This window comes from Pygocentrus nattereri, chromosome 3 (genome assembly GCF_015220715.1).
Source record: "Pygocentrus nattereri isolate fPygNat1 chromosome 3, fPygNat1.pri, whole genome shotgun sequence".
NCBI classification, from domain to species: domain Eukaryota; kingdom Metazoa; phylum Chordata; class Actinopteri; order Characiformes; family Serrasalmidae; genus Pygocentrus; species Pygocentrus nattereri.
Window position 1 is genome coordinate 276,903 of NC_051213.1, and position 21,100 is coordinate 298,002.

General features: G+C 42.6%; 1 protein-coding gene across 1 annotated transcript in view; it reads left to right on the forward strand.

Annotated features, from left to right (window-relative positions):
* LOC108415082 (ankyrin repeat and fibronectin type-III domain-containing protein 1) overlaps positions 1 to 16,017 on the forward strand; it is an 83,847-nt gene extending 67,830 nt beyond the window's left edge. The window contains exon 19 of the mRNA XM_037537291.1: positions 15,036 to 16,017. Coding sequence (XP_037393188.1) covers positions 15,036 to 15,386 — 351 coding nt within the window. The 3' untranslated portion in view covers positions 15,387 to 16,017. The remainder of the gene's footprint in view (positions 1 to 15,035) is intronic.
* Positions 16,018 to 21,100: the final 5,083 nt, after the last annotated feature.

Sequence of the window (21,100 nt, forward strand, 5' to 3'; positions counted from 1 at the left end):
ATCGCCATATTTTCTGCAGTTCAGCACTTTTTAGTGTTTAAATGTAAAATATGATGATTTTCTATGTGAACAGCTGTTCAAAGCTGTGTTTGCTGATCATGAACTGCTGTGTTTCTGAACTCAGAATGAGATAAAATTGTTACAGAAACAGACACAACTGAAACAATCACTCCTGAAACAGACACTACTGAAACAATCACTCCTGAAACAGACACTACTGAAACAATCACTCCTGAAACAGACACTACTGAAACAATCACTCCGGAAACAGACACTACTGAAACAAACACTCCTGAAACAGACACTACTGAAACAGACACAAATGAAACAATCACTCCTGAAACAGAAACTGCTGAAAAGGACACTACTGAAACAATCACTCCTGAAACAGACACTGCTGAAACAATCACTCCTGAAAAAATCACTCCTGAAACAATCACTCCTGAAACAAACACTGCTGAAACAGACACTGCTGAAACAATAACTCCTGAAACAGACACTGCTGAAACAGACACTACTGAAACAGACACTACTGAAACAATCACTCCTGAAACAATCACTCCTAAAACAGACACTACTGAAACAATCACTGCTGAAACAGACACTGCTGAAACAATCACTCCTGAAACAGACACTACTGAAAAAGACACAACTGAAACAATCACTCCTGAAACAGACACTACTGAAACAATCACTCCTGAAACAGACACTGCTGAAACAATCACTCCTGAAACAGAAACTACTGAAACAGACACTACTGATACAATCACTCCTGAAACAGACATTACTGAAACAGTCCATCCTGAAACAATCACTCCTGAAACAGACACTGCTGAAACAATCACTCCTGAAACAATCACTCCTGAAACAGACACTGCTGAAACAGACACTACTGAAACAATCACTCCTGAAACAGACACTGGTGGAACAGAAACTACTGAAACAGACACAACTGAAACAGACACTGCTGAAACAATCACTCCTGAAACAGACACTGCTGAAATAGACACTACTGAAACAGACACTACTGAAACAGACACTGCTTAAACCCAAACTACTGAAACAGTCACTGGTGGAACAGAAACTACTGAAACACAATGCTGAAACAGTAACTACTGAAAAAGACACTACCAAATCAAACACTACGGAAACAGACACTATTGAAACAGACACTCCTGAAACAATCACTCCTGAAACAGACACTACTGAAACAATCACTCCTGAAACAGACACTACTGAAACAATCACTCCTGAAACAATCACTCCTGAAACAGACACTGCTGAAACATTCACTCCTGAAACAATCACTCCTGAAACAATCACTCCTGAAACAGACACTGCTGAAACATTCACTCCTGAAACATTCACTCCTGAAACAATCACTCCTGAAACATCCACCCCTTAAAAAGACACTGCTGAAACATCCACTCCTGAAACAGACGCTTCTGAAACAAACACTGGTGAAACAGACACTGCTGAAACAGACACTACTGAAACAGATACTGAAATAGACATGACTGACACAGACACTACCAAAATAGACACTACTGGAACATTCACTCCTAAAACAGACACTACTAAACAGACACTGCTGAAACAAATACTGCTGAAACAGACACTGCTGAAACACAAGACTGACACAGACACTACTGAGTCACTGCTGAAACACAAGACTGACACAGACACAACTGAAACAGACACTGCTGAAACAGTCACTGCTGAAACACAAGACTGACACAGACACTACTGAAACAGACACTGCTGAAACAGACACCACTGAAACACAAGACAGACACAGACACTACTGAAACAGACACTGCTGAAACAGACACCACTGAAACACAATACTGAAACAGTCACTGCTGAAACAGTCACTGCTGAAACAGACACTGCTGAAACAATCACTCCTGAAACAGACACTACTGAAACAATCACTCCTGAAACAGACACAACTGAAACAATCACTCCTGAAACAGAAACTACTGAAACAGACACTACTGAAACAATCACTCCTGAAACAGACACTACTGAAACAATCACTCCTGAAACAATCACTCCTGAAACAGACACTGCTGAAACAATCACTCCTGAAACAATCACCCCTGAAACAATCACTCCTGAAACAGACACTGCTGAAACAATCACTCCTGAAACAGTCACTACTGAAACAATCACTCCTGAAACAGACACTACTGAAACAATCACTCCTGAAACAATCACTCCTGAAACAGACACTGCTGAAACAATCACTCCTGAAACAATCACTCCTGAAACAGACACTGCTGAAACAGACACTACTGAAACAATCACTCCTAAAACAGACACTGCTGAAACAATCACTCCTGAAACAGTCGCTCCTGAAACAGACACAACTGAAACAGACACTACTGAAACAATCACTCCTGAAACAGACACTGCTGAAATAGACACTACTGAAACAGACACTACTGAAACAGACACTGCTTAAACGCAAACTACTGAAACAGTCACTGGTGGAACAGAAACTACTGAAACACAATGCTGAAACAGTAACTACTGAAAAAGACAATACCAAATCAAACACTACGGAAACAGACACTATTGAAACAGACACTCCTGAAACAATCACTCCTGAAACAGACACTACTGAAACAATCACTCCTGAAACAGACACTACTGAAACAATCACTCCTGAAACAATCACTCCTGAAACAGTCACTCCTGAAACAATCACTCCTGAAACAATCACTCCAGAAACAGACACTGCTGAAACAGACACTACTGAAACAATCACTCCTGAAACAGACACTACAGAAACAGATACAACTGAAACAATCACTCCTGAAACAGACACTACTGAAACAGACACTACTGAAACAATCACTCCTGAAACAATCACTCCTGAAACAATCACTCCTGAAACAGACACTGCTGAAACAATCACTCCTGAAACAGACACTGCTGAAACACAAACTACTGAAACAGTCACTGGTGGAACAGGAACTACTGAAACAGACACAACTGAAACAGACAGTACTGAAACAAGCACTCCTGAAATAGACACTACTGAAACAGACACTACTGAAACAGACATTGCTTAAACCCAAACTACTGAAACAGTCACTGGTGGAACAGAAACTACTGAAACACAATGTTGAAACAGTAACTACTGAAAAAGACACTACCAAATCAAACACTAGGGAAACAGACACTATTGAAACAGACACTCCTGAAACAATCACTCCAGAAACATCCACCCCTTAAAAATACACTGCTGAAACATCCACTCCTGAAACAGACGCTGCTGAAACAGACACTGCTGAAACAGGCACTGCTGAAACAGACACTACTGAAACACAAGACTGACACAGACACTACTAATACAGACACTACTGACACAATCACTCCTGAAACAGACACTTCTGAAACAGACACTACTGAAACAATCACTCCTGAAACAGTCACTCCTGAAGCAGACACTACTGAAACAGACACTGTTGAAACAGACACTACTGAAACAATCACTCCTGAAACAGACACTACTGAAACAGACACTGCTGAAACAGACACTACTGAAACAATCACTCCTGAAACAGACACTGCTGAAACAGACACTGAAATAGACATGACTGACACAGACACTACCAAAACAGACACTACTGGAACAATCACTCCTAAACCAGACACTGCTGAAACAGACACTGCTGAAACACAAGACTGACACAGACACAACTGAAACAATCACTCATGAAACAGACACTGCTGAAACAGACACTGCTGAAACAATCACTCTTGAAGCAGACACTACTGAAACAGATACTGAAATAGACATGAATGACACAGACACTACCAAAACAGACACTACTGGAACATTCACTCCTAAAACAGACACTACTGAAACAGACACTGCTGAAACAGTCACTACTGAAACACAAGACTGACACATACACTACTGAAACACTCACTCCTGAAACAGACACTACTGAAACAATCACTCCTGAAACAGACACAGCTGAAACAGACACTGCTGAAACAGACACTACTGAAACACAAGACTGACACAGACACTACTAAAACAGACACTACTGACACAATCACTCCTGAAACAGACACTTCTGAAACAGACACTACTGAAACAATCACTCCTGAAACAGTCACTCCTGAAGCAGACACTACTGAAACAGACACTGTTGAAACAGACACTACTGAAACAATCACTCCTGAAACAGACACTACTGAAACAGACACTGCTGAAACAGACACTACTGAAACAATCACTCCTGAAACAGACACTGCTGAAACAGACACTGAAATAGACATGACTGACACAGACACTACCAAAACAGACACTACTGGAACAATCACTCCTAAAACAGACACTGCTGAAACAGACACTGCTGAAACACAAGACTGACACAGACACAACTGAAACAATCACTCATGAAACAGACACTGCTGAAACAGACACTGCTGAAACAATCACTCTTGAAGCAGACACTACTGAAACAGATACTGAAATAGACATGAATGACACAGACACTACCAAAACAGACACTACTGGAACATTCACTCCTAAAACAGACACTACTGAAACAGACACTGCTGAAACAGTCACTACTGAAACACAAGACTGACACATACACTACTGAAACACTCACTCCTGAAACAGACACTACTGAAACAATCACTCCTGAAACAGACACAGCTGAAACAGACATTACTGAAACAGTCACCGCTGAAGTAGACACTACTGAAACAGACACTGGTGAAACAAACACTACTGAAACAATCAGTACTGAAACAATCACTCCTGAAACATACATTGCTGAAACAGACACTACTGAAACAGATACTGAAATAGACATGACTGACACAGACACTACCAAAACGGACACTACTGGAACATTCACTCCTAAAACAGACACTACTGAAACAGACACTGTTGAAACAAATACTGCTGAAACAGACACTGCTGAAACACAAGACTGACGTAGACACTACTGAGTCACTGCTGAAACACAAGACTGACAGAGACACACCTGAAACAGTCACTGCTGAAACACAAGACTGACAAAGACACTACTGAAACAGACACTGCTGAAACAGACACCACTGAAACACATGACTGACACAGACACTACTGAAACAGACACTGCTAAAACAGACACAACTGAAACACAAGACTGAAACAGTCACTGCTAAAACAGTCACTGCTGAAACAGACACCACTGAAACACAAGACTGAAACAGTCACTGCTGAAACAGTCGCTGCTGAAACAGACACTGCTGAAACACACGACTGAAACAGACACTGCTGAAACAGACACTACTGAAACAATCACTCTTGAAACAGACACTACTGAAACAATCACTCCTGAAACAGACAATACTGAAACAGACACAACTGAAACAAACACTCCTGAAACAGAAACTACTGAAACAGACACTACTGAAACAAACACTCCTGAAACAGACACTACTGAAACAATCACTCCTGAAACAGACACTGCTGAAACAATCACTCCTGAAACAGACACTGCTTAAACACAAACTACTGAAACAGTCACTGGTGGAACAGAAACTACTGAAACAGACACATCTGAAACGGACACTACTGAAACAATCACTCCTGAAACAGACACTGCTGAAACAGACACTACTGAAACAGATACTGCTTAAACCCAAACTACTGAAACAGTCACTGGTGGAACAGAAACTACTGAAACACAATGCTGAAATAGTAACTACTGAAAAAGACACTAACAATTCAAACACTACGGAAACAGACACTATTGAAACAGACACTCCTAAAACAATCACTCCTGAAACAGACACTGCTGAAACAGACACGACTGAAATAGACACTCCTGAAAATATCACTCCTGAAACAGACACTGCTGAAACAGACACTTCTGAAACAGACACTATTGAAACAGACACTCCTGAAACAATCACTCCTGAAACAGACACTACTGAAACAGACACTATTGAAACAGACACTCCTGAAACAATCACTCCAGAAACATCCACCACTTAAAAAGACACTGCTGAAACATCCACTCCTGAAAGAGACGCTGCTGAAACAGACACTGCTGAAACAGACACTGCTGAAACAGACACTACTGAAACACAAGACACAGACACTACTGAAACAGACACTACTGAAACAATCACTCCTGAAACAGACACTTCTGAAACAGACACTACTGAAACAATCACTCTTGAAACAGTCACCGCTGAAGCAGACACTACAGAAACAGACACTGCTGAAACAGACACTACTGAAACAATCACTCCTGAAACAGACACTACTTAAACAGACACTGCTGAAACAATCACTCCTGAAACAGACACTGCTGAAACAGTCACTGCTGAAACAGACACTGCTGAAACAGACACTACCAAAACAGACACTACTGGAACAATCACTCCTAAAACAGACACTGCTGAAACACAAGACTGACAAAGACACAACTGAAACAATCACTCATGAAACAGACACTGCTGAAACAATCACTCTTGAAGCAGACACTACTGAAACAGATACTACTGAAACAGATACTGAAATAGACATGACTGACACAGACATTACCAAAACAGACACTACTGGAACATTCACTCCTAAAACAGACACTACTGAAACAGACACTGCTGAAACAGTCACTACTGAAACACAAGACTGACACAGACACTACTGAAACACTCACTCATGAAACAGACACTACTGAAACAATCACTCCTGAAACAGACGCTGCTGAAACAGACACTGCTGAAACAGACACTACTGAAACAGATACTGAAATAAACATGACTGACACAGACACTACCAAAACAGACACTACTGGAACATTCACTCCTAAAACAGACACTACTAAACAGACACTGCTGAAACAAATACTGCTGAAACAGACACTGCTGAAACACAAGACTGACACAGACACTACTGAGTCACTGCTGAAACACAAGACTGACACAGACACAACTGAAACAGATACTGCTGAAACAGTCACTGCTGAAACACAAGACTGACACAGACACTACTGAAACAGACACTGCTGAAACAGACACCACTGAAACACAAGACAGACACAGACACTACTGAAACAGACACTGCTGAAACAGACACCACTGAAACACAATACTGAAACAGTCACTGCTGAAACAGACACTGCTGGAACGGACACCACTGAAACACAAGACTGAAACAGACACTGCTGAAACAATCACTCCTGAAACAGACACTACTGAAACAATCACTCCTGAAACAGAAACTACTGAAACAGACACAACTGAAACAATCACTCATGAAACAGACACTGCTGAAACAATCACTCTTGAAGCAGACACTACTGAAACAGATACTACTGAAACAGATACTGAAATAGACATGACTGACACAGACATTACCAAAACAGACACTACTGGAACATTCACTCCTAAAACAGACACTACTGAAACAGACACTGCTGAAACAGTCACTACTGAAACACAAGACTGACACAGACACTACTGAAACACTCACTCATGAAACAGACACTACTGAAACAATCACTCCTGAAACAGACGCTGCTGAAACAGACACTGCTGAAACAGACACTACTGAAACAGATACTGAAATAAACATGACTGACACAGACACTACCAAAACAGACACTACTGGAACATTCACTCCTAAAACAGACACTACTAAACAGACACTGCTGAAACAAATACTGCTGAAACAGACACTGCTGAAACACAAGACTGACACAGACACTACTGAGTCACTGCTGAAACACAAGACTGACACAGACACAACTGAAACAGATACTGCTGAAACAGTCACTGCTGAAACACAAGACTGACACAGACACTACTGAAACAGACACTGCTGAAACAGACACCACTGAAACACAAGACAGACACAGACACTACTGAAACAGACACTGCTGAAACAGACACCACTGAAACACAATACTGAAACAGTCACTGCTGAAACAGACACTGCTGGAACGGACACCACTGAAACACAAGACTGAAACAGACACTGCTGAAACAATCACTCCTGAAACAGACACTACTGAAACAATCACTCCTGAAACAGAAACTACTGAAACAGACACTACTGAAACAATCACTCCTGAAACAGACACTGCTGAAACAATCCCTCTTGAAACAATCACCCCTGAAACAATCACTCCTGAAACAGACACTACTGAAACAATCACTCCTGAAACAGACACTACTGAAACAATCACTCCTGAAACAGACACAACTGAAACAATCACTCCTGAAACAGAAACTACTGAAACAGACACTACTGAAACAATCACTCCTGAAACAGACACTGCTGAAATAATCCCTCCTGAAACAATCACCCCTGAAACAATCACTCCTGAAACAGACACTGCTGAAACAGACACTACTGAAACAATCACTCCTGAAACAGACACTACTGAAACAGACACAACTGAAACAATCACTCCTGAAACAGAAAGTACTGAAACAGACACTGCTGAAACCATCACTCCTGAAACAGACACTACTGAAACAACCACTCCTGAAACAGACACTACTGAAACAATCACTCCTGAAACAGACACTGCTGAAACAATCACTCCTGAAACAATCACTCCTGAAACAGACACTGCTGAAACAGACACTACTGAAATAATCACTCCTAAAACAGACACTGATGAAACAATCACTCCTGAAACAGACACAACGGAAACAGACACTACTGAAACAATCACTCCTGAAACAGACACTATTGAAACAGACACTCCTGAAACATCCACCCCTTAAAAAGACACTGCTGAAACATCCACTCCTGAAACAGACGCTGCTGAAACAGACACTACTGAAACAGACACTACTGAAACACAAGACACAGACACTACTGAAACAGACACTACTGAAACAATCACTCCTGAAACAGACACTTCTGAAACAGACACTACTGAAACAATCACTCTTGAAACAGTCACCGCTGAAGCAGACACTACTGAAACAGACACTGCTGAAACAGACAATACTGAAACAATCACTCCTGAAACAGACACTACTTAAACATACACTGCTGAAACAGACAATACTGAAACAATCACTCCTGAAACAGACACTGCTGAAACAGTCACTGCTGAAACAGTCACTGCTGAAACAGACACTGCTGAAACAGACACTACCAAAACAGACACTACTGGAACACTCACTCCTAAAACAGACACTGCTGAAACAGTTACTGCTGAAACACAAGACTGACACAGACACAACTGAAACAATCACTCATGAAACAGACACTGCTGAAACAATCACTCTTGAAGCAAACACTACTGAAACAGATACTACTGAAATAGATACTGAAATAGACATGAATGACACAGACATTACCAAAACAGACACTACTGGAACATTCACTCCTAAAACAGACACTACTGAAACAGACACTGCTGAAACAGTCACTACTGAAACACAAGACTGACACAGACACTACTGAAACACTCACTCATGAAACAGACACTACTGAAACAATCACTCCTGAAACAGACGCTGCTGAAACAGACACTGCTGAAACAGACACTACTGAAACAGATACTGAAATAGACGTGACTGACACAGACACTAACAAAACAGACACTACTGGAACATTCACTCCTAAAACAGACACTACTAAACAGACACTGCTGAAACAAATACTGCTGAAACAGACACTGCTGAAACACAAGACTGACACAGACACTACTGAGTCACTGCTGAAACACAAGACTGACACAGACACAACTGAAACAGACACTGCTGAAACAGTCACTGCTGAAACACAAGACTGACACAGACACTACTGAAACAGACACTGCTGAAACAGACACCACTGAAACACAAGACAGACACAGACACTACTGAAACAGACACTGCTGAAACAGACACCACTGAAACACAATACTGAAACAGTCACTGCTGAAACAGACACTGCTGGAACAGACACCACTGAAACACAAGACTGAAACAGACACTGTTGAAACAATCACTCCTGAAACAGACACTGCTGAAACAATCACTCCTGAAACAGACACTACTGAAACAATCACTCCTGAAACAGAAACTACTGAAACAGACACTACTGAAACAATCACTCCTGAAACAGACACAACTGAATCAATCACTCCTGAAACAGAAAGTACTGAAACAGACACTGCTGAAACAGACACCACTGAAACACAATACTGAAACAGTCACTGCTGAAACAGTCACTGCTGAAACAGACACTGCTGGAACAATCACTCCTGAAACAGACACTGCTGAAACAATCCCTCCTGAAACAATCACCCCTGAAACAATCACTCCTGAAACAGACACTGCTGAAACAGACACTACTGAAACAATCACTCCTGAAACAGACACTACTGAAACAGACACAACTGAATCAATCACTCCTGAAACAGAAAGTACTGAAACAGACACTGCTGAAACAATCACTCCTGAAACAGACACTACTGAAACAATCACTCCTGAAACAGACACTACTGAAACAATCACTCCTGAAACAAACACTCCTGAAACAGACACTGCTGAAACAATCACTCCTGAAACAATCACTCCTGAAACAGACACTGCTGAAACAGACACTACGGAAACAATCACTCCTAAAACAGACACTGCTGAAACAATCACTCCTGAAACAGACACAACGGAAACAGACACTACTGAAACAATCGCTCCTGAAACAGACACTGCTGAAATAGACACGACTGAAACAGAAATTACTGAAACAGACACTGCTTAAACCCAAACTACTGAAACAGTCACTGGTGGAACAGAAACTATTGAAACACACTGCTGAAACAGTAACTACTGAAAAAGACAATACCAAATCAGACACTATTGAAACAGACACTCCTGAAACAATCACTCCTGAAACAGACACTACTGAAACATTCACTCCTGAAACAATCACGCCTGAAACAGTCACTGCTGAAACAATCACTCCTGAAACAATCACGCCTGAAACAGACACTGCTGAAACAGAGAATACTGAAACAATCACTCCTGAAACAGACACTACTGAAACAGATCCAACTGAAACAATCACTCCTGAAACAGAAACTACTGAAACAGACACTACTGAAACAATCACTCCTGAAACAGACACTACTGAAACAGACACTACTGAAACAATCACTCCTGATACAGACACTGCTTAAACACAAACTACTGAAACTACTGAAACAAACACTGCTGAAACAATCGCTCCTGAAACAATCACTCCTGAAACAATCACTCCTGAAACAGACACTGCTGAAACAGACACTACTGAAACAATCACTCCTGAAACAGAAGCTACTGAAACAGACACTACTGAAACAATCACTCCTGAAACAGACACTACTGAAACAATCACTCCTGAAACAGACACTGCTGAAACAATCACTCCTGAAACAGACACTCCTGAAACAGACACTCCTGAAACAGACACTACTGAAACAATCACTCCTGAAACAGACACTGCTTAAACACAAAATACTGAAACAGTCACTGGTGGAACAGAAACTACTGAAACAGACACATCTGAAACAGACACTACTGAAACAATCACTCCTGAAACAGACACTGCTGAAATAGACACTGCTGAAATAGACACAACTGAAACAGACACTGCTAAAACCCAAACTACTGAAACAGTCACTGGTGGAACAGAAACTACTGAAACACAATGCTGAAACAGTAACTACTGAAAAAGACACTAATAATTCAAACACTACGGAAACAGACACTATTGAAACAGACACTCCTGAAACAATCACTCCTGAAACACACACTGCTGAAACAGACACGACTGAAACAGACACTCCTGAAACAATCACTCCTGGAACAGACACTGCTGAAACAGACACTACTGAAACAGACACTGTTGAAACAGACACTCCTGAAACAATCACTCCTGAAACAGACACTATTGAAACAGACACTCCTGAAACAATCACTCCAGAAACATCCACCCCTTAAAAAGACACTACTGAAACATCCACTCCTGAAACAGACATTACTGAAACAGTCACCGCTGAAGCAGACACTACTGAAACATACACTGCTGAAACAGAAACAATCACTCCTGAAACAATCACTCCTGAAACAGACACTGCTGAAACAGACACTACTGAAACAATCACTCCTGAAACAGACACTACTGAAACAGACACAACTGAAACAATCACTCCTGAACCAGAAGCTACTGAAACAGACACTACTGAAACAATCACTCCTGAAACAGACACTACTGAAACAATCACTCCTGAAACAGACACTGCTGAAACAATCACTCCTGAAACAGACACTGCTTAAACACAAACTACTGAAACAGTCACTGGTGGAACAGAAACTACTGAAACAGACACATCTGAAACAGACACTACTGAAACAATCACTCCTGAAACAGACACTGCTGAAATAGACACTGCTGAAAGAGACACAACTGAAACAGACACTGCTTAAACCCAAACTACTGAAACAGTCACTGGTGGAACAGAAACTACTGAAACACAATGCTGAAACAGTAACTACTGAAAAAGACACTAACAATTCAAACACTACGGAAACAGACACTATTGAAACAGACACTCCTGAAACAATCACTCCTGAAACAGCTACTGCTGAAACAGACACGACTGAAACAGACACTCCTGAAACAATCACTCCTGAAACAGACACTGCTGAAACAGACACTACTGAAACAGACACTATTGAAACAGACACTCCTGAAACAATCACTCCAGAAACATCCACCCCTTAAAAAGACACTACTGAAACATCCACTCCTGAAACAGACATTACTGAAACAGTCACCGCTGAAGCAGACACTACTGAAACATACACTGCTGAAACAGACACTACTGAAACAGATACTGAAATAGATATGACTGACACAGACACTACCAAAACGGACACTAATGGAACATTCACTCCTAAAACAGACACTACTGAAACAGACACTGTTGAAACAAATACTGCTGAAACAGACACTGCTGAAACACAAGACTGACATAGACACTACTGAGTCACTGCTGAAACACAAGACTGACACAGACACACCTGAAACAGACACTGCTGAAACAGTCACTGCTGAAACACAAGACTGACAAAGACACTACTGAAACAGACACTGCTGAAACAGACACCACTGAAACACAAGACTGACACAGACACTACTGAAACAGACACTGCTGAAACAGACACTGCTGAAACAGACACCACTGAAACACAAGACTGAAACAGTCACTGCTGAAACAGTCACTGCTGAAACAGACACTGCTGAAACAGACACCACTGAAACACAAGACTGAAACAGACACTCCTGAAACAGACAGTGCTGAAACACAAGACTGAAACAGTTACTGCTGAAACAGACACTGCTGAAACACAAGACTGAAACAGTCATTCCTGAAACAGACACTACTGAAACACAAGACTGAAACAGTCACTCCTGAAACAGTTACTGCTGAAACAGTCACTCCTGAAACAGACACTGCTGAAACACAAGACTGAAACAGTCATTCCTGAAACAGACACTGCTGAAACAGACACTGCTGAAACACAAGACTGAAACAGTCATTCCTGAAACAGACACTGCTGAAACAGTCACTGCTGAAACACAAGACTGAAACAGTCATTCCTGAAACAGACACTGCAGAAACAGTCACTGCTGAAACACAAGACTGACACAGACACTGCTGAAACAGTCACTGCTGAAACACAAGACTGAAACAGTCACTCCTGAAACAGTTACTGCTGAAACAGTCACTCCTGAAACAGACACTGCTGAAACAGTCAGTGCTGAAACACAAGACTGAAAAAGACACTGCTGAAACAGACACTGCTGAAACAGACACTGCTGAAACAGTCACTGCTGAAACACAAGACTGAAACAGTCATTCCTGAAACAGACACTGCAGAAACAGTCACTGCTGAAACACAAGACTGACACAGACACTGCTGAAACAGTCACTGCTGAAACACAAGACTGAAACAGTCACTCCTGAAACAGTTACTGCTGAAACAGTCACTCCTGAAACAGACACTGCTGAAACAGTCAGTGCTGAAACACAAGACTGAAAAAGACACTGCTGAAACAGACACTGCTGAAACAGACACTGCTGAAACAGTCACTGCTGAAACACAAGACTGAAACAGTCATTCCTGAAACAGACACTGCAGAAACAGTCACTGCTGAAACACAAGACTGACACAGACACTGCTGAAACAGTCACTGCTGAAACACAAGACTGAAACAGTCACTCCTGAAACAGTTACTGCTGAAACAGTCACTCCTGAAACAGACACTGCTGAAACAGTCAGTGCTGAAACACAAGACTGAAAAAGACACTGCTGAAACAGACACTGCTGAAACAGACACTGCTGAAACAGTCACTGCTGAAACAGACACTGCTTAAACAGTCACTGCTGAAACACATGACTGAAACAGTCACTCCTGAAACAGACACTGCTGAAACAGTCACTGCTGAAACAGTCACTGCTGAAACACAAGACTGAAACAGTCACTCCTGAAACAGACACTGCTGAAACAGACACTGCTGAAACAGTCACTGCTGAAACACAAGACTGACACAGACACTGCTGAAACAGTCACTGCTGAAACACAAGACTGAAACTGACACTACTGAAACAGTCACTGCTGAAACACAAGACTGAAACAGTCACTCCTGAAACAGACACTGCTGAAACAGTCACTGCTGAAACAGTCACTGCTGAAACACAAGACTGAAACAGTCACTCCTGAAACAGACACTGCTGAAACAGACACTGCTGAAACAGTCACTGCTGAAACACAAGACTGAAAGTCACTGCTGAAACAAACACTGCTGAAACACAAGACTGAAAGTCACTGCTGAAACAGTCACTGCTGAAACACAAGACTGAAACAGTCACTGCTGAAACAGACACTGCTGAAACACAAGACTGAAAAAGACACTGCTGAAACAGAATCATCCATATCTACTTTAAGTGATGAAGATGTTTCCATCCTGTAACGTTTTCTCTGTGTGTGTGTGTGTGTGTGGTCTTTGCAGCTGCGGGTGACGATACACACCTCTGTGAGAGAGATGGTTCAGCTGGTGGTTCAGGAGATAAACGGAGTGTGTTCACGTCTGCAGAGCGCCACCAGTCAGTGTGTGTGCAGGACCGAGCCACGTCTGTATTCTGCACAGGCGTGTGTGTGCGGGGCGGAGGTGTGTGTGTACGGGGTGGAGCAGCTGGAACACTTCGGGTTGGTGCTGGTGATGGAGGGCCGAGAGAAGTGGCTTCAGGACGACTTCTGTCCACTGACCCTGCAAAACCCCTGGACACGAGGAAAACTGTGCGTCCGATTCAAACAGTACTCGCCCCTCGCCCTCCAGTTCAGCAGAGCTACTACTGTCTGACACACACACACACACGTATTCTGCTAAGCAAAAGTTTGGGGACACCTCGCTGCAGTACTAAACTCCTTGTGCAGTTTTAGTTTTTCATAAAGCGGCTCTGAGATGCTCATATTGAAGCTCTTGAAGTTTGTGCTGATGAGGGGCAGGAAATGGGTGTGGCCTTCTGCTTTTTTACTAAGGCAGGGTTTTTATCAGCTGTTCCTTCAGTTTTGCAGTTGCTGCAAAGAAAGATGACAAGATCTAAACAGCTTTGTATTACATGGATAAATTTGCCTCAAAGCAGCAGAATTCCAAAACTAATATTCCAGGCTGACCATCTCAGATTGCCTTAATAAAAAAGAAATCGTCTTTGTTTCCGGTAGGCAGCGAGCAGGATTTAAACTATCATATCTTAATTTATTAAGATATAGAGACTTCAAAACATGGGTGTAAAAGTGTGCTTCAGGAGAATCTGCACATTTGGATACATACATTTTTTTATCAAATGTGCACTGAAGCAAGAACAGTACCATCAACATTTAGCAGACGCTCTTATCCAGAGCGACTTACAAGAAGTGCTTTGTCAATCTAGAGAAAGTATCTTTGCTAGTTACCAACAGGTTAGAGAGAAAGACGGTCCTGAGCTCAGATACTGCTAGAGACACAGTCACTGCAGACACCAAGAGAAAAAGAAACAGAATTGAGCACAGAACTCTGAGCCATTCAATGCAATACAATAACAATAAGATACAATACAATAAATAAAATACGTGCAGCTTATAGTTCAATGCTGATTTAAGTGCTGTGTAAAGAGATGAGTCTTCAGTCTGCGTTTGAAGACAGTGAGAGACTCTGCTGTTCAGACAGCCAGTGGGAGTTCATTCCACCACCTGGGCTCCAGTACAGAGAACATTCTCCACGCTGGTCTTCCGTGCACCTTGAAGGATGGCGGGTCAAGCCGAGCTGTACTCGAAGCTCGAAGGGCTCGTGGTTCAGTTCGAGATTTCACCATTGCCATCAGGTCGGTAGGGGCTGGTCCATTTCTGGCTTTGTAGGCCAGCATTAGGGTTTAAACCTGATGCAGCTACAGGAAGCCAGTGAAGGGAGCGCAGCAGTGGGGTGACGTGGCTGAACTTGGGCAGATTGAAGACGAGCCGTGCTGCCGCATTCTGGATGAGCTGCAGAGGCTTGATGGTCTGCATGGGAAGACCAGCCAAGAGTGAGTTGCAGTGGTCAAGCCTTGAGATGACCAGAGACTGCACGAGCACCTGGGTGGCCTCTCGGGTGAGGAAGGGTCGGATCCTCTGGATGTTGTACAGATAAATTCAGGCTTCTGTCATCAATAGTTCAAATCTTATTATTTATGTTTTTCAAGCACAAAATAGGCCACACCCACTTTTAAATCCAGTTACATGAAAATGTTGATGAAGTCTAAGTGGTCAGTCAAGAGGCCATCAGTTAGTTCACATGGAATAAAAATGGCAATTTGTTAAAAAACAAAAAATCTGGATGTCCCCAAACTTTTGATAGGCAGTGTCCACACACACACACACACACACACACACACAAATATGTAGATACACACACATACTGGGCCAACACTGTGCAGGCAATACTAAGAAGAGCAGCAGTTTGGCCAGAATGAGCAGTCTGAACTGAACAGAACCAGGCAGAACCACAACCAACTGGACAGAACTGGACTAAAGCATCCTCTGCATGCCTTTCCTGATGACCCAGACTGGACGTGGAGCTCTACCTGCCTGTGGAAGTGTGTGTTTACCTGCAGACTGAGTTAACTTGTGGACTGAACCGGTTCTGTAATGTAATTAATGCTGTTTAATGTTTGGATCTCACACACACACACACACACACACACACACACACACACACACACACACACACTCACACGCGCACACACACACACACACACTCACTCACACACACACTCACACGCGCACACACACACACACACACTCACACACACACTCACACGCGCACACACACACACAGACACACACACACTAACTCACTCACACACACAAACACACACTCACTCGCACACACACTCACACGCGCACACACACTCACTCGCACACACACTCACGCGCACACACAGACACACACACACTAACTCACACACTCGCACACACTCACACGCGCACACACACACTCACTCGCACACACACTCGCACACACACTCACACGCGCACACACACACAGACACACACACACTCACACACACACACTCACTCACTCACACACACGCACATACACACACAAACACACGCACACACAGTCACGCACACACACACATGCACACTCAACACAAACTCACTCACAGTTACACCCACACACACACATTCACTCACACAAACACACACACACATGCTCACACATGCACACACACACACACACATTCATTCACACACAAACACTCACACATACGCGCACTGTCACGCACACACACACACTCACACCCATACACACACACACACACACACACACACCCACACATACACACACACACTCACACACACTCACATTCACACACACTCATTCATACACACTCACTCACTCACACACACCCTGACACATTCACTCACACACACTCTCACACACAGACACACACACACCTTGACACATTCACTCACACACACTCTCACACACAGACACACACACATCCTGACACATTCACTTACACACACTCTCACACACAGACACACACACACCCTGACACATTCACTCACACACACACGCACACACAGACACACACACACCCTGACACATTCACTCACACACACACGCACACACATATTCACGATGAGTTTTGGGAAGACCAATAAGACTTAACCCTGATAGCAAATTTGATTTGGCCTGAATTTGAACCACACTCCGCATTTACGCTCATTGACAACCCTAATAATAATAATAATAATAATAATAAGACGAATAGGAAGAAGAAAAAGGAAACAAACTCAAGCACAATTTTTTTTAGAAAATTTGGACCAAAAATGATTAAATTGAGCAGCAACTAAATGTCAGAATTAAAGCTTTACAGATGATTTTACTGACAGTGAAATGAAAACCGTGACCAAAATGTCAGCTTAGTTGCGTCCAGACAGTCTGATCATCAGATTAGCAGTGAAAATATCAGCCACATGTAACTTTCACAGTTTCTCTGAGGAACACTCTAATGTCTGTTGATGTGGAGCAACAAGACGTCAAAGATCTTCTACTGCAGGTCTGATAGAACCTGAACACGCGGCCCGACACACAGAACAAGCAGAAAGTCCTGCAGCGCTGACCCATCAGTTCACTCAGTTCATCACCTGATGAAAACACTCACAGCCCTCAGACACAGAGCACAGAGTCACTGAGGAACAGTGGAGTTAACTGCCCTGGATGACCAGCCGCTCTCTGTTATCATTAGGTCAGTTCTGGGCAGTGTAAGTGTAGCTGAGATGCGGACCTCTCGTGGCTGTCAACAGGCTGGTGTCCAGAAACCGCATCTGGCCGGCCTCTACACCGTCCTTCTGGCTGGAATGTGGGCCACAAGTAAATGCAGAATGTGGCCCAAGTTCAGACCATGTCGGCATTATTATCAGGGAAGAACAGCCAAAACATCTAATAGAGGAGTGCTCCTCTCTCTCTCTGTAGCAGATACACTCTGGTTTCCCTGTTGGCCCGTGTGTGTTTGGTGCTCATGTCTTCGTCTTCTTCCTTGCCTCACCTGTGGGTGTGGCTAACAGAAATGATTGACAGGTTTAGAGTGTGTCGGTCAGTGTGGATGAAAGCTCTTGCAAATATCAGACACTTTTCAAACTTTCATCCAATTCATAATGTGAAACTAACTTAGGTGAAAAAAATCAAATGTACACACGTTTCCCTCCTTACCCAGAATCACCCTCGGCTTCGTTATGGATGTAGGACATTCAGGTCACTGAACCTGAACAGGAACTCTGAGAGACGTTGGTCTGAGGAAAATGAGGTTTCACTGAGGTTTCTATAGAATTCCAGTCTACACAGACCACATCGTCAGGTCCATCATAGATTGCTTAACAACTTAAGATCGGTTGAGGTGGGTGTGTGGGCACGCAGTTAGCATCATGCTAATTGGTAGGGTATAAGCTTCTGTTACTTATTAGCTACATTAGCTGTAAAACTACAGAAACAAAATTCAGACACCAAGCAAGTCTTGCCTGATCAAAAAAGCAAGGCTTGATTTTAGGAGTGAAGCAAGAGCGCACCATCCCTCCTTTCCCTCCTGGTTAATAAAAGACACAAAAATCATCCCTCTGTAAAAGTGCCATCCCCCTTTTCCTTTTCCTTTGGATTGAACCCGGCATCAGTTTTAGAGGATTGCGGTTTGTCCGATTAAAAACACACATGGTTCCACAATAAGCTAATGAGAAATACAGTGAGATCTAGTTTGTTCTTTATAATAAAAATGATCAGTCCAGAGAGGAGAACAGTGGGATAGTAGAGCAGTAAAGGACAAGAGAATTTTGTGACAGAAGAACCGCTTTTGATTCCCTGAAGAACCTTCACATTATGCAGGTTCTTTAAGCTTTAAAAGGTTCCTCATACTCACACACCTCATTACCACAAAGCCCTGCTGTTGACTGCTAAAAGTGCCCACTTGTGGAGGATCTTCTGTCTGCTAAATGCGAGTGAGTGAGTTACAAGTCAGGTCCATGAGATGCTCATCTAAAAATGGAACTGGAAGGTTTTGTTGGGAACCAATAGTGGTTTTAGGATAGCAGGGGTGTCCAGCCCAGGTCCTGCAGATCTACTACTGAGAGTCCTGAAGGCATTCGTCACCAGGATCACATGTGTTAGCTAGAGGTTGGAGCTCTGCAGAGTGGTAGATTTCCAGGACCAGGACTGAGCAGCCCTGATCTAAAGGCATGATGTGAAGAACTCTTTTTGAAATCTTTATTTTTAATAAGCTCCCATTCATGACCCCTCCGTCCATAACTTGACTCAGTCACCTTAAAATTGTGTTGCAGTTCATTCTGGTGAAGGAGAGACTCAGTAAATGGGTACCTTTGATTTTTCTCCAACCTGTTCCTTTTTTGACGGGTGATCAAGGCAGCTCAGTGGAGAATAAGGCAGACGGAACCGGGTTCCTCTCATGTTCCACTGTTTGGATAAGTGGTGTAAGTGGTATGTGTGTAACAGCCCCTCTCCTGAGCAGCAACATTTAATGAATTATAAACACACAGTTTATTTTGGATGAAGTGCTAATCAGGTCAGGTTTGAAAGGCTGAGCCAACCAGCCCCCTGAAATGAGCTTAGCAGAGTTTCCCCTCGGTTTCTGCTGACGTGTGATTGTGTTTAAGTGCAGAGTTTGTGGAGCAGCAGGGCTGTAATATCTCTACTCATGCAGGGTGGTGTGTGTGTTAAACTGTAGCATTGTAGAAACTGTATTTCTATGATTGATTTCTACTGGTTTTGACTGGAAACTGTGGCGACTGGTGTACAGTAAAGTTTACAGCAGTAAAGTTTTACACTGGAGAACTAAGACTGCCTGCTGTTCTTTCCACGGTATGAAAAACACACACCTGATCAAATGTCACTGTGTAAATCACTTTAAATACAATTATTTATGTAATTATATTATTTTGATCATTTTACAGTCATTGAAACTGAAAGACCTTTAATTAGAATTTATCAGTAACACCTTTTTGTAAATAGCATGTTTAGAAATGATAAATAAGGTTTTTTATTAGCCT